General features: G+C 47.5%; 1 protein-coding gene across 1 annotated transcript; it reads right to left on the minus strand.

Moving 5' to 3' along the window:
* Nucleotides 1-4,450: 4,450 nt before the first annotated feature.
* LOC147666541 (uncharacterized) lies at nucleotides 4,451-7,996 on the minus strand. Its single transcript, XM_086949001.1, has 3 exons — nucleotides 7,868-7,996; nucleotides 5,305-5,572; nucleotides 4,451-5,232 (listed from the first exon to the last, which is right to left on the minus strand). Exons 1-3 carry the CDS (start codon nucleotides 7,994-7,996, stop codon nucleotides 4,451-4,453), a joined length of 1,179 nt encoding a protein of 392 aa, XP_086805127.1.
* Between the last annotated feature and the right edge of the window lie 4,032 nt (nucleotides 7,997-12,028).

The raw sequence follows: 12,028 nt of genomic DNA on the forward strand, positions 1-12,028 counted from the left end.
GCGGGGGAGCGACAGCCTATGAAGTCTGATGCTGAGTCACAGACAAATGGTGGCTTGTGATGTGGCTGGCGATGATGTGCACGCGCATAGCTCACATGAACTCTACGCGATCCGCAGCCAGGTAGATTATTCTTTTCCGCTTACTATAATCTCGCCTATTTATCCCTGCTGGATAGAATATGCGAGACCTAAAAACTAGAATAGGGCACATAAGCAGGGACAAGGAAAGCAGGGCGAGGGTAAGCAGGGACCAGGGAAGCAGGGCGAGGGCAAGCAGTGACTAGGAAAGCAGGGCGAGGGTAAGGAAGCCAGGACAGGGAGTGGTTGTGACAGAAGGAAATGAAATGGTACCAAAAGTGGATAGGATATGATGAATAAGGACATTGACGTCATATTAGGTCATAGTAGGGACGGACAAATAGGTGCAGGAAGAACACGCAGGGTTGGGCGCTACAAAGTGTTCAGTTTATTAAAGCGCAGAAGGATGGAGCTGGGAAAAAGCAAGGGGAAGCAGGAAAACGCAGGGAGCGTGTATAATGATAGAGGCAGGGAGCGCTGGGGCTTGGACAGCAAGCAAGTACAGGACCGGGAAGGCACTGAATAGGAGAACACGGAAAACACCCAGGGCCAAGGGAGAGAAGCACATGGGAGAGAAGGTGGAGGCCAGAGGGCAGGGAGTAGCAAGCAAAACTAGTTTAAGCTATTGGCATTGGAAATGACAATGCCTTTTATTTATGTTTAAAAACCAAAACATAAAATAAAAGGCATTGTCATTTACAATGCCCATAGATCAAACTTGTGTAAATGCGAGACCATTTGCATTGCAAATGCTTGTTTGCCTTCCTCTCTTGCTTTGCCTCTCTGGCTCAGATGCTAACGATGAAAAATATAACCTAGTCTCCAGAAGTGAGTGCTGGTACCGAACACCACCAACCACCACAAATTGAGCACTGCCACGATCTCATATCTCTTCCCCATGTTTGGAGCTCTCTTGTTTTTCAATTAAGAGCTTTGTAATTTCCTGTCCTCTTTATGCCAAGAAAGTATTTGTGGTTGTGCAAGATGTATACTCGTTTATGCGAGTCTCCACAAAATAGTGTCAGGTACAGGCGAATGTTAAGAATGTGTTTTTCAGGATTTTGGGAGAATTTCAAAGTGTAGCTTTTGCTCTAGGGCTTCTAAGAGCTAATTCTAAATGCAGGTTATAACACTGTGGGTTAATGTTGATGTGGATAGCAGGGTTTTAATGCCTGTATTTAATCGTATATTATTTTGCTCTGTGTGAAACAAGATCCAAATCAACCCCCACAACTGAAAACAGTGTGTCATAATTAGCTTACATTGAGAGTCACAGGCCTGATTTAAATATTTTTTAAATTGTCTGTTGATTTGCGACCGCAAAAACACCTTTTGCAATTTACTTAACCCAATTAATGATTTGGAAAAGCTTTCCCGAATCATTAAATTGATTAAGTGAACATTAAGGATTCACTATTTGGAGGGTGCGTTTTATGAGCGTCCTTCCCAAATACTGATTCCGTAAAAGATGCCTTGATGATTTGTGAACGAAATTCGGTGGGGAAACATTAATAATTTGTCACAAAATCCAAATTGGTGGTAAGCCATTTCCAAACAGTGATTGGTTCCCACAGGACCCTTGTCCTTTGAGAAAGTTTTTTTTTTTTAATTTCAAAAACCTTTATTGAAACATTGTACGGTATATCAGTGCAATATACATTCCGGCGGATCAAAAGTTGCATTGTATATCAATATTGGCCACCTTCCCGTAGCTACAACATTTTGGTAGTAACGTCCCCCCTTTTATTTCCTTCAATGTCCATCTGTTCTCTGAAAGCACAATCAATATGATACACAAGAGAGGATAAGAACATACAATATAGACAATTACATTTCTCCATATCAGTTGCCACTAGATGATATACATTCCAATAACATAATCTATCTATTACCAACCTCCCTCCTGTAAAGTCTTTCCCGGCCGTTTACTTGTGGAATCTCATCAACGCATTCCCAGCAGCCTCCACATCCCATCCCACCACCTCTCACTTCAGTGCCCAGTTCGACTAGCACAACATGAGTGTCCAGAGGGGGTCCCCATCAGACCCAACGCCATCCTCTACTCCCGCAACTATTTCTCCCTGTCCCTCATCAGTCGTGGCCTCCTGTGCTAGTAAATAAGTGGTCAGTGGGCCCCAGATGTCCTTCGGGCGGGACTTCATAGGTAACAATTCAGCATAATAACAGGTTTTCCTGCCATGTAGTCATGGTTTGAATCCAACATTTAAAATTAGGTGCCCACCCTCTCCCCCAGCGGCATGCAATCTGTTGTTTCGCCAAAAGTAGACTCATAGCTAGAAATTTCTTGTGCGGAGTGTTGATGCCTTGGGAAAGGCCCAGTAGGCCTTCCACTGGGCAAGGGGTTAGCCTGGTCCCCAGCATAGTTGATAGACCTTCAAATGTTTGTGTCCAAAAAAGGGCAACTTGGGGGCAAGTCCATGCCAGATGGAGAAAGCCTGCACCTTTCTCGCCACATCTAGTGCACCTATCATCTTCCCTGAGATGAAATCTGTGTAACCCAGCAGGGGTGTGGTACAGTCTATGTAGGAACTTGAAATGTATCAGACGCAATCTGTTATTCCCGGTGACAGCTTCTGTGTGTGTGCAGCTGCGTTCAAATTGCTCTTCAGACAGTGATATCCCTAGATCCCTGTCCCAGTCTTGCCTGGCCTTGATCTCATGAGGTGGCTTTGCTACCTGTGTATGCCCATAGAGAAGAGACACTGCATGTCTGGGAGGTTCTTTCTGTAAGAATGCATGTAGGGGTTCAAATGTAGGCGGTTCCTCAGGAAAGGCAAGGGTTGCCGCCTTCACACTTTGTCGAAGTCGAGTATAGAGGAACGTGTCCATTACCGTGAGTGTGTGCGGGCCAAAGAACTGGTCCTTGGTGCGAAATTGCCCCCAAATATAGAGATCACCCCAAGTGGCAAGTAATGGATTACGGGTCAGGGTCATGGTGGGAGAGTACAGCATCGGAGATTCCAATTTATGGGCTATTCTCTGCCACGCTTTCACCGTACAGTCCACCGTGGAAGGATCTCGCCCGCGATCACTCACGACGTAAAGCGGTAGGCCGACGGGGGCGTTGATGCCATATAGCCATCCTCCACCGCAAGGTGAGGCATATAGGGTGGCGGATGGAACCAGTATGTCGCAAAGTGAGCCTGTGCACAATAATAATAATATTCAAAGTTGGTCACATCATACCCTCCCTGATGATAGGGAAGCATCATAGTGTTCAGACTAAGGCGCGGTTGTTTTCCTCCCCATATAAGTCTTGTGAGTTGTGTTCTAAGAGTTTTTAAAAAAAATCTTCCTGGGTGGTACGGTATATTAATAAAAAGGTACAGTAGTTTAGGCAGTAGTACCATTTTGATCAATGAAATTCTCCCTGCCATAGAGAGGGGCAGACGTTACCATTTAGTAATGGTGTCAGTGATTTTATTCATAGTTGTACTGTAATTAGCTCTCATCAAGGCGTCCCTGTCTCTAGTGATGTATATGCCTAGATATTTGTTCTCTTCCGTTTCCCAAACCAACGGGTAGTCTAGCTGGTGCGGTTGGGTGGCCTCTGTAAGGGGGAAGACTGCCGATTTGGACCAGTTAATCTGGATACCGAATATGGCCCCGAATTTGGTGATCTCTCTGATGAATGGGTTCAGATTTTACTGGGATTTGTGGATATATAAGGTCATGTCATCCGCATACTGGGAGATGAGCAGCTGCCTAGCCGGATAGATCAATGCTTTCTCATTGTGATGCTGGCGTAGCTTTGCAGCGAGAGTTTCAATGGCTAAAGCAAATAGGATTGGGGGTAAGGGGCAGCCCTGATGCGTACCCCTGATGATGGGAAAGGAGGAGGATCTGGCGGCATTTAAAAGTACTGATGCCACTGGACGGTGATATAATAGCCGTATCCACTGGAGGAAAGAGACGGGCATACCCATGCGGCCTGGTATACCCATCAGGTAATCCCATTCCAGGGAATCGAACGCTTTAGTAGCGTCTAGAAACACTGCCACTGCAGAGCTCTTGGGGTCTATATCCTGTAGTAATGAGGCTAGAGTTCTGAGGTTATGGGCCGTGGCACAATTTGGTATGAATCCCGCTTGGTCGTGCAGCACTACTTTTTGCATAAGCAAGTTCAGTCTGGTTGCTGTAACTTTTGCAAGGATTTTCATATCGCAGTTTAGTAAAGATAGGGGCCGGTATGAGTCACAGGTTATTGGGGATTTCCCTGATTGTTTTGTTTGTTTTGTTTTGTACCGTCTCTTCTATAGCGCACGGCTACCCCAAAGGGTGTCCCGGCGCTTTGGCAAAGAGACCTGAAACCGAAAAAACACCACACGGCAGCTCACAGTGGTCCGAGAAGTCAAGCAGTAAAGCAGTATGCCACTAGGCCGCTCTTAAAATTGAAGCTTTTCCCACATTCTGTGCAGTGATGGGGTTTCTCAGCAGTATTGATTCTCTGATGCTTCAACAGTGAGCTCCTCTGACTGAACCTTTTTCCACATTCTATGCAATGATGGGGTTTCTCACCAGTGTGGATTATCTGATGCAACAACAAATTGCTTTTTCCAGTAAAGCTTTTTCCACATTCTGTGCAATGGTAGGGTTTCTCACCAGTATGAATTCTCTGATGGGTGAACAGCCTACCATTCTCAGTAAAGCTTTTCCCACATTCTGTACACTGATAGGGTTTCTCACCAGTATGGATTCTCTGATGAATTAAAAGTGTACGCTTCCCAGAAAAGCCTTTTCCACATTCTGTACACTGATAGGGTTTCTCACCAGTGTGGGTTCTCTGATGCTTCAACAGCGTACCCTTCTCAGTAAAGTTTTTCTCGCATTCTGTACAGTGGTAGGGTTTCTCACCAGTATGGATTCTCTGATGATCCAATAGTGCTGTCTTCTGAGAGAACCTTTTGCCACATTCTAAGCAATGATAGGGTTTCTCACCAGTATGGATTCTCTGATGCGTCCTCAAATGGCTTTTCACAGTAAAGCTTTTCCCACATTCTGTACACTGATAGGGTTTCTCACCAGTGTGGATTCTCTGATGCTTCAACAGCGAACCCTTTATAGTAAAACTTTTTCCGCATTCTGTACACTGATAGGGGTTCTCACCAGTATGGATTCTCTGATGAACCAATAGTGTGCTCTTCTGAGTGAACCTTTTGCCACATTCTAAGCAATGATAGGTTTTCTCACCAGTATGGATTATATGGTGGCTTGACAGCGTACCGTGCCCAGTAAAGCTTTTCCCACATTCTGTACACCGATAGGGTTTCTCACCAGTGTGGATTCTCTGATGCGTCCTCAAATGGCTTTTCACAGTAAAGCTTTTCCCACATTCTGTACACTGATAGGGTTTCTCACCAGTGTGGATTCTCTGATGCGTCCTCAAATGGCTTTTTTGAGTAAAGAAGTGAGCACGGCTTCCCGCATAGACTCTGGCAGGCTCCCTTCCTCCCGTGCTGTATAAAAGACTTCCCTGAGGATTGGGGCCAGTATGTGAGCATATGTTTTATAAAATTCGATCTGCAACCCATCCGATCCAGAAGCCCGTCCTGACCTCATTTGCATTATGGCTTCTGTTATTTCGTCTAATTCGAGGTCATGGTCTAAAAATGTACGTTGGTTATCGCCCAACCATGCCAAGGCCGTATCGTCCATGTAGGCTGCTAGGTCCAATGGTTCCCCCCTCTGGGTGGAGTAGAGTGTGCTGTAAAAGTCTCTGAATTTATTGAGCAGGTCAGGGAGATTTCTGTGGAGGCTGCCCTGTGCATCCTGTATGATTGTAACATAGTTGTAAAATTTAGGGGGGCCCAATTGCGTCCGCTAGGGCCTTCCCAGGCCGGTCACCCTCCCTGTTCAATCTCGCCATATATGGTTTGCCCTGAAACTTGCACTCTCTATGAGCAAGTTCTTCATAATCTGACAAAGCATTGCGCATCTTGACTCTAAGGGTGTGTTCATCAGGGTTCGTGGCAATGTCAGTTTTGAGCTGCTTGAGTGTCCTTTCTAGTTGATTGAGGTCATTTCATAGTGTCTTTAGAACCCCCCACCTTTGGAGATGCACCACCCCCGGGTTGTGACCTTGAAGGCCTCCCATACTGTGGTAATACTAGAGACTGAAGCAATATTACGCTCAAAAAAGTAATGGATATCCTGCTCTAGTTTCCTTCTAAAGATTGTATCCTGCAAGTGTAGGGGATTAAGGCGCCAGCTTCAATAAGGGGAATGCTGCGTCGGGGTCTGCAGATCTACTAGGACAGGTGAGTGATCGGACTACGTGCGAGCCAAATGCGTCACACGCCCTATCCAAAGCGCCATTCCTGCAGATAAAAATATGTAATCTTGTCTGGCCCAAGAGGAGTGGACCGCCGAGTAATGGGTACCTTCCCTCCCAGTAGGACGCATGTGTCTCCAGGAGTCTACTAGGTAGTTATCTACTGTGAGGTCCTGTAGCACCTTACTTGTGTTGGTGTATTGAGCGGGGGAGGCATTAGATCTGTCTTGTTGTTGCCGTATCGTCGTATTAAAGTCCCCGCCCCATAATTAATTAATTACAACTAATACAACTTATATAGTGCCTAGTTCTTGAATCTTGTTCCATAGTTGAAGAAGTGTGTGGGGTTCATCAACATTGGGGCCGTAGTAGTTGGCAAAGATCACATCATATGAGTTTAGTCTTCCACACAGGAGGCAATAACGTCCACCTGCATCAGCTTCTGTCCCTCCCAGCACAAATGACAATCCTCTTTTAATTAAAATCGTGACCCCCAGTGCATAGGTAGAGTAGGAGCGATAAGCCCCCCATCGCGACGCAAACTGGGGCGCAGCTTCAGGGCATAGATGTGTTTCCTGTAACATGGCAACTAAGATATGGTGGCGATCTAGGTATCCTAACACCTGCCTCTTCTTCCTCGGATTGTTCAACCCACGAACATTCCAATACAGTATTGTAACAGTGTGCTTGTCACGTGTATTATCTGCCATCCCCTCTGTACAGATGGCCTATACCTAATCGTGCTATTGTGCAATCTTTACAAGAACAGGTAATCAAGTAACATTTTAGGAAGAATCTCCCCCCTCCCACGCCGGCATTTCCAACTTGCCAGGTATAATACATCCCACCCACCCTTTGAACTCCCCCAACAGAATTCGTACATCCCCATGGTAATATGTCGATATGGGGAATGCCCATGTAGGGAAACACTAGGGGCACACAACCTGCTCTCTGCCTCCCATACTCTCATGCGCCTCTCTCCCTGTTTCCAACAGTGAGACCCGGCGGGACGGGGGCATATTGCCAGGCAGACTCATAGAGAACATATGTAGTATCCAAGTTTATACATAACCCCTGCAAATCAGGAAAGCAGCAGTGAAGGGACCCGGAGGCCTATAAATGGCTCAAAGTTAGTAGAGTCTTCAGTCCTGTTCCAGAAGAGGAGAAAGAGATCTGTAGTGGTCTCGCGTACCAGATCCCACTGATGCAGCTTTCCGGTGGCGTTTAAGATAGTCCTCAACCTGCTGCGGGTTCTGAAAGAATTGTTGCCTCCCTAGATGAGTAATCTAGTTTTGCTGGGTTTAACATTGCATAGGATATCTCCTGTACTTGGAGTTTCTTCTTAACTGCGGAAAACTTGCGTCGAGCTTCCTGCACTAATTGAGTGAAGTCAGGAAAAAACGCCAGAGTTGTGTTTTCAAAGTGGACTTGTTTGCAATCGCGAGCGAGGCGTAGAACTGTGTCCCTGTCGTGATAGTTTAGGAAGCAAGCTATTACCGGTTGTGGCGCCGCTCCTGGGGGTGGTTGGGCCACCACGGATCTATGTGCGCGCTCCACCACTAGGTGAGCCGAGAAGGATTCCCTGCCGAACAAGTCGACAACTAGCTTCTCAACAAAGTCTTCCATCCGGCCCACATTGGTGGATTCTGCCAGACCTAGAATTCACACGTTGTTCCTTCTGGAGCGCGCCTCCAAATCCTCATGTTTTTCCGCTATGACGCAGAGTAATTTGTCCATGTGTGTGAGTTGACTTTTGCTGGTGGTAGCACCGTCCTCCAGGTCGGACACCCTGGTTTCAACCTCCTTTAAGCGATGTTGGTGCTGGTCTAATTTGTTGGCCACCGCTTCCATTCTGGAGTTCATTGTGTCCATTTTGGTGTCTATGGAAGTGAGGCTTTGTTTCATGCTCAGTAGAAGCGACTTCCAGTCATCTTCCATCTCACTCGCGGCACCCAAGTCAGTACACTCTGAGGATTGTGACTTGGTCGTCTTGCGGGTTTCAAACGGGATCTTTGATTGTTTTGCTTCCGTGCGGCCCATTGCAGCGGCGTCCTATTTTGTCGCGGGGTGGCGTTGGGCCCAGGAGGATGAGGTGTAGTACTGAACACTCACGGAGAAGTTCGAGCGTTCGTATTAGGGACGGTATCACAACAATCTGTGAGTGTTGAGTAGAGCACGTCAATGGTGATGATCTGTCATGTGGGGGGAGGGGGCGTTCTTGCCACTCTGCACTGGCTGGTAGGCACTGTCCGTGAGGGTGAGTCGGAGGTGTCAGTGATTAGTGATGGTAGAGTGCAAATGTGCAGGTATCAGACTTTACAGAATGTGCAGCTGTGCAGTGAAGTGACAGGTGTGGCTACCTCTTCGGCAAAACCTACTAGTTACGTGGGGTAGGATCAAGATCACTTCCTGGCCCTATTTGTGGCAGTCTTTTACCCCCTGCACTTCGTAGGGGTCTATATTCCTGTTTCTTCAGACTCACATTGTATAATGGAGGTCGTATTTATCAGCTTAGGCAGGGGGGTGGTGCTGTCCAGTACTCAAGCATACAGAGCCACTAAAATGGCGGCGGTCTGGTGTGAAATAGCTCTGTGCCTCGTCACAAAATGGCGGTCAAGCTTCTCCCATGTCGTCCCCTGGGCGCGCTATGGTCGTCTGGCAGTGGGGGAGGGGAGTAGGGACAGCCTTGTACCTGTCTCATCTACGGGGGCCTCCTGCACCATCCTGCACCCCGGGGTGCTGCCGATGCTGCGGCTGCTTCACCCGATCCCCGTCCCAGCAATGCCTCACAGTACCGGGTCGCACACACTCCCGGACGGCCGCCGCCGTTTCTCCGTGGTCTCGGCCCTCTGCTGGTGCGCACAAGTCAGCTTCCTGGGATAGGGGCACACTGATCTTTCAAGGAGCCGCAATCTCTGTCTTCTCAAGGCTGCGGGAGCAGCTGGGTGCGCCCACCGCCACCCGTTGCATTATTGCCCAGTTTCCTCTGTGGCTCTAGTATCGGGCCGCCTCCGCCACTGCTGCCGTATGCATGCCGCCGCCGGAGCTCCACTTTCGCTGCTGCGGACAACTGCAATGTTTCCTCTGCGATCCGGACGCTCACACACTCGCGGAAGGTACCGGAGGAGTCAGTAGGGGTCAGGGCAGATCGCAGTGGTGGTGATTTAATCCCTACCTACGTTAGGATGGCATTAATGGATGGGTTTCTGCCCGGCTCGTCTGGAGCCTCAAAGGTGCGCGGCCATCTTGGTTGTGCACCACCTAGCGCCCCCGTCCTTTGAGAAAGTTCCCCAAAATCTTTTTAGGAGTAGGCAGTGTAGTCTTAAAAAAGGTTTGTAACTTTTCATTTTTTTAAATGCATTCCGTTTTCCTTAGGAAGCTAGGCTGCATTTAAAAGTAAAAGATTGCTTTATTTAAATAAAATCTCGGATATAGTGGCCTGCTGATCCCAGCGAGACACCATGCCTTTTACTCTAGCCAATCGTCATGAGTTGCAATTTATGACTTACCTCACAGGTATTAAGGCAGGTCAATTTGCATCCCTCTACAATTCCACACTTTGTGAACCAACCTATTATTATATATGCAGGTTCACAAAATTCCTTTCCATTCATAAAACTTCTGTGCACAATTTGCGACCATTTTTTGTAAATGGAAAATTGTAAATTAAGTCCACTTCCGAGGGAAAGACAAGACATTTTCATCTGAAAAATGTTGCAAAGCTGTATAGGCCATGAACATAAATGGGCTATACAATGCCAATTTTCTGGGATGTCTGGCTATCACTTCAAACTCCACGAATTTTCCTAGGAACATTTTTAGTAGTTAAATTTTTCTGAGATGAAAAATACCTTGGAACTACCAATAAATGTTTAATTTGATGTGTAAAGTAATAATTTGCATGCTGTTCTGTATTTTGAGACTATGTACGAATTTCTCGAATTGGAGGTTTTTATTGATCCATGTAAAGTCAGCACCCCAGGGAATGGGTGTTTACCGGGTGCAGTAAAGACATCAGCCCTGTTCAATCCATTTGCTGTAGTGTGAACAAATGGTTCTAATTAATGATTCTAGGTATTTGACTCAGCTGTCAAAAGGTGTGTTTCCTTATATTTTAAGCCAACGTCCTCCTGCACGGGCCGCTCAGACTTTATAAACTACAGCAGCCATTTGGAACCGGGTCGGGGAAGGCGAAGTCGGATCCGATGGGGGCCCGAGACAACTGCCACCCCTCTCCGGTCCCGAAGCCCGCGAAAAAGGGAAGAACAGTATTGGTCCCCCCAGGGTAAGCAAGGACGGCCCCAATCAGGGGACGAGTTTGCTAACAGCTGAGGGGGGTTAAATAAGGGGTGCGGGCCCTGAGAAATCACTCGAACACCCCCCCTGGCAGAGAAGAGAGTGAAGAGGCTCACCTGGCTTGAGGACCGACCAGGCGAGATGACGGCATGACTTCGGCGGCCTTTAGAGTGGAAGAGAACTCGATGGCCTTCCAGGAGCACCCAAACCCGGTGGGGCGAAGCACTTTTCGTGGGACAACTCACTGGGAAGAGAAGCGGCATCCACAGAGTGTTGAGAACGTCAGCTGGAGCGGAGGGCTTTGGGCAGGCGAGTACCTCCCTTCTCCAGCGGAAGACCAGCGGAGCGTCCAGTTACCTCGCCCCCCCTTTCAAGCCTTGGACATCAGGAGGGAGCCGAAGGTGCCGCACTGGTGAGTACCATCCCACAAGGGCAACGAAGGAAGCCCGGGGAGGGAGGAAAGACAGCGCAAGGCAGCCTGAGCGGAAACACTGCTCAAAGGGCTCCGTGGCCAGCGAGTTCTCAAAGGGACAAGAGCCCAAAATATTAAAAGGAAGTTGTGGCTGGCCCGGGTTAGGAGAAAAGCACGGCACAAGGCAACCGGAGCAGCTACAAGGACAAAGGGCTACAGGGACCAGGCGGGGTGGGCCTCCAGCGATCTTTTCAAGGGGCAGGAGCCCTAAACTTTAAAAGGGAATTTGTTGGCCCATTGAAGGAGAACTAGAGAGAGAAAATTTTGCGCTGCTTGTCTAGTGGAGATTGGGGGATATATGTGCGGTGGGTGTCGGGGCTGCTCATCGTGCAGCTTGCATGCGTGGTGATGGTTCCTTGAAAACAAGCACAAACTCACGTGCCTCGCGCAGTGGGGGGAGTGGAGGTGGGCAGGTGCGATTCATTCGCGGTAGCAATAATTGCTGCCAAATGGTGGTGCGCGCTCCCACGAGTGAATCTCCTGACGTGCACACGTTACCATTGAAGACAATGGAACGTGTGCATGTGCTTGGCTGAAAAGCCAAAGCAACAGGAAAAGGTCTTTTTGCCTTCCAGCGCATGCGCGCTGTGAAGGTGAGACCTAAAAAAAAGACAGATGTGTTGTAGTAATGATGTAATATTTCAGGAACCATGAGACCTATATTCTTCATTTTGGTGTCAAAATTTGTTAGGGGTCAAATAGTCTTATAGAGACAGAAAATAACTTCTCAGAGGAACCATTCCTCCATTTTACAAATTGGTGGTTATAATAGAGGAAGAAGACATATATATAGAAATGAAACAAATATTATGGGTTTTTAATCCTTGTATGTATACCCCAAACAATGTTTATGATCTGAAAATGAAAAAAAAAGGTTTATCACTCCTGTT

Source organism: Lissotriton vulgaris, unplaced genomic scaffold (assembly GCF_964263255.1).
Source record: "Lissotriton vulgaris unplaced genomic scaffold, aLisVul1.2 SCAFFOLD_5889, whole genome shotgun sequence".
NCBI lineage: Eukaryota > Metazoa > Chordata > Amphibia > Caudata > Salamandridae > Lissotriton > Lissotriton vulgaris.

Bases quoted from the DNA above. Each gene is read 5' to 3' on its own strand.
- LOC147666541 (XM_086949001.1), bottom strand. From the start codon at position 7,996: ATGGAAGACTTTGTTGAGAAGCTAGTTGTCGACTTGTTCGGCAGGGAA. The intron at 5,573-7,867 runs GTAATAGCTTGC...CCCAATCCTCAG, and splicing joins CAGGAGCGGCGCCACAACCG to GGAAGTCTTTTATACAGCAC. The intron at 5,233-5,304 runs ATATAATCCATA...AGAAGAGCACAC, and splicing joins CGGTACGCTGTCAAGCCACC to TATTGGTTCATCAGAGAATC.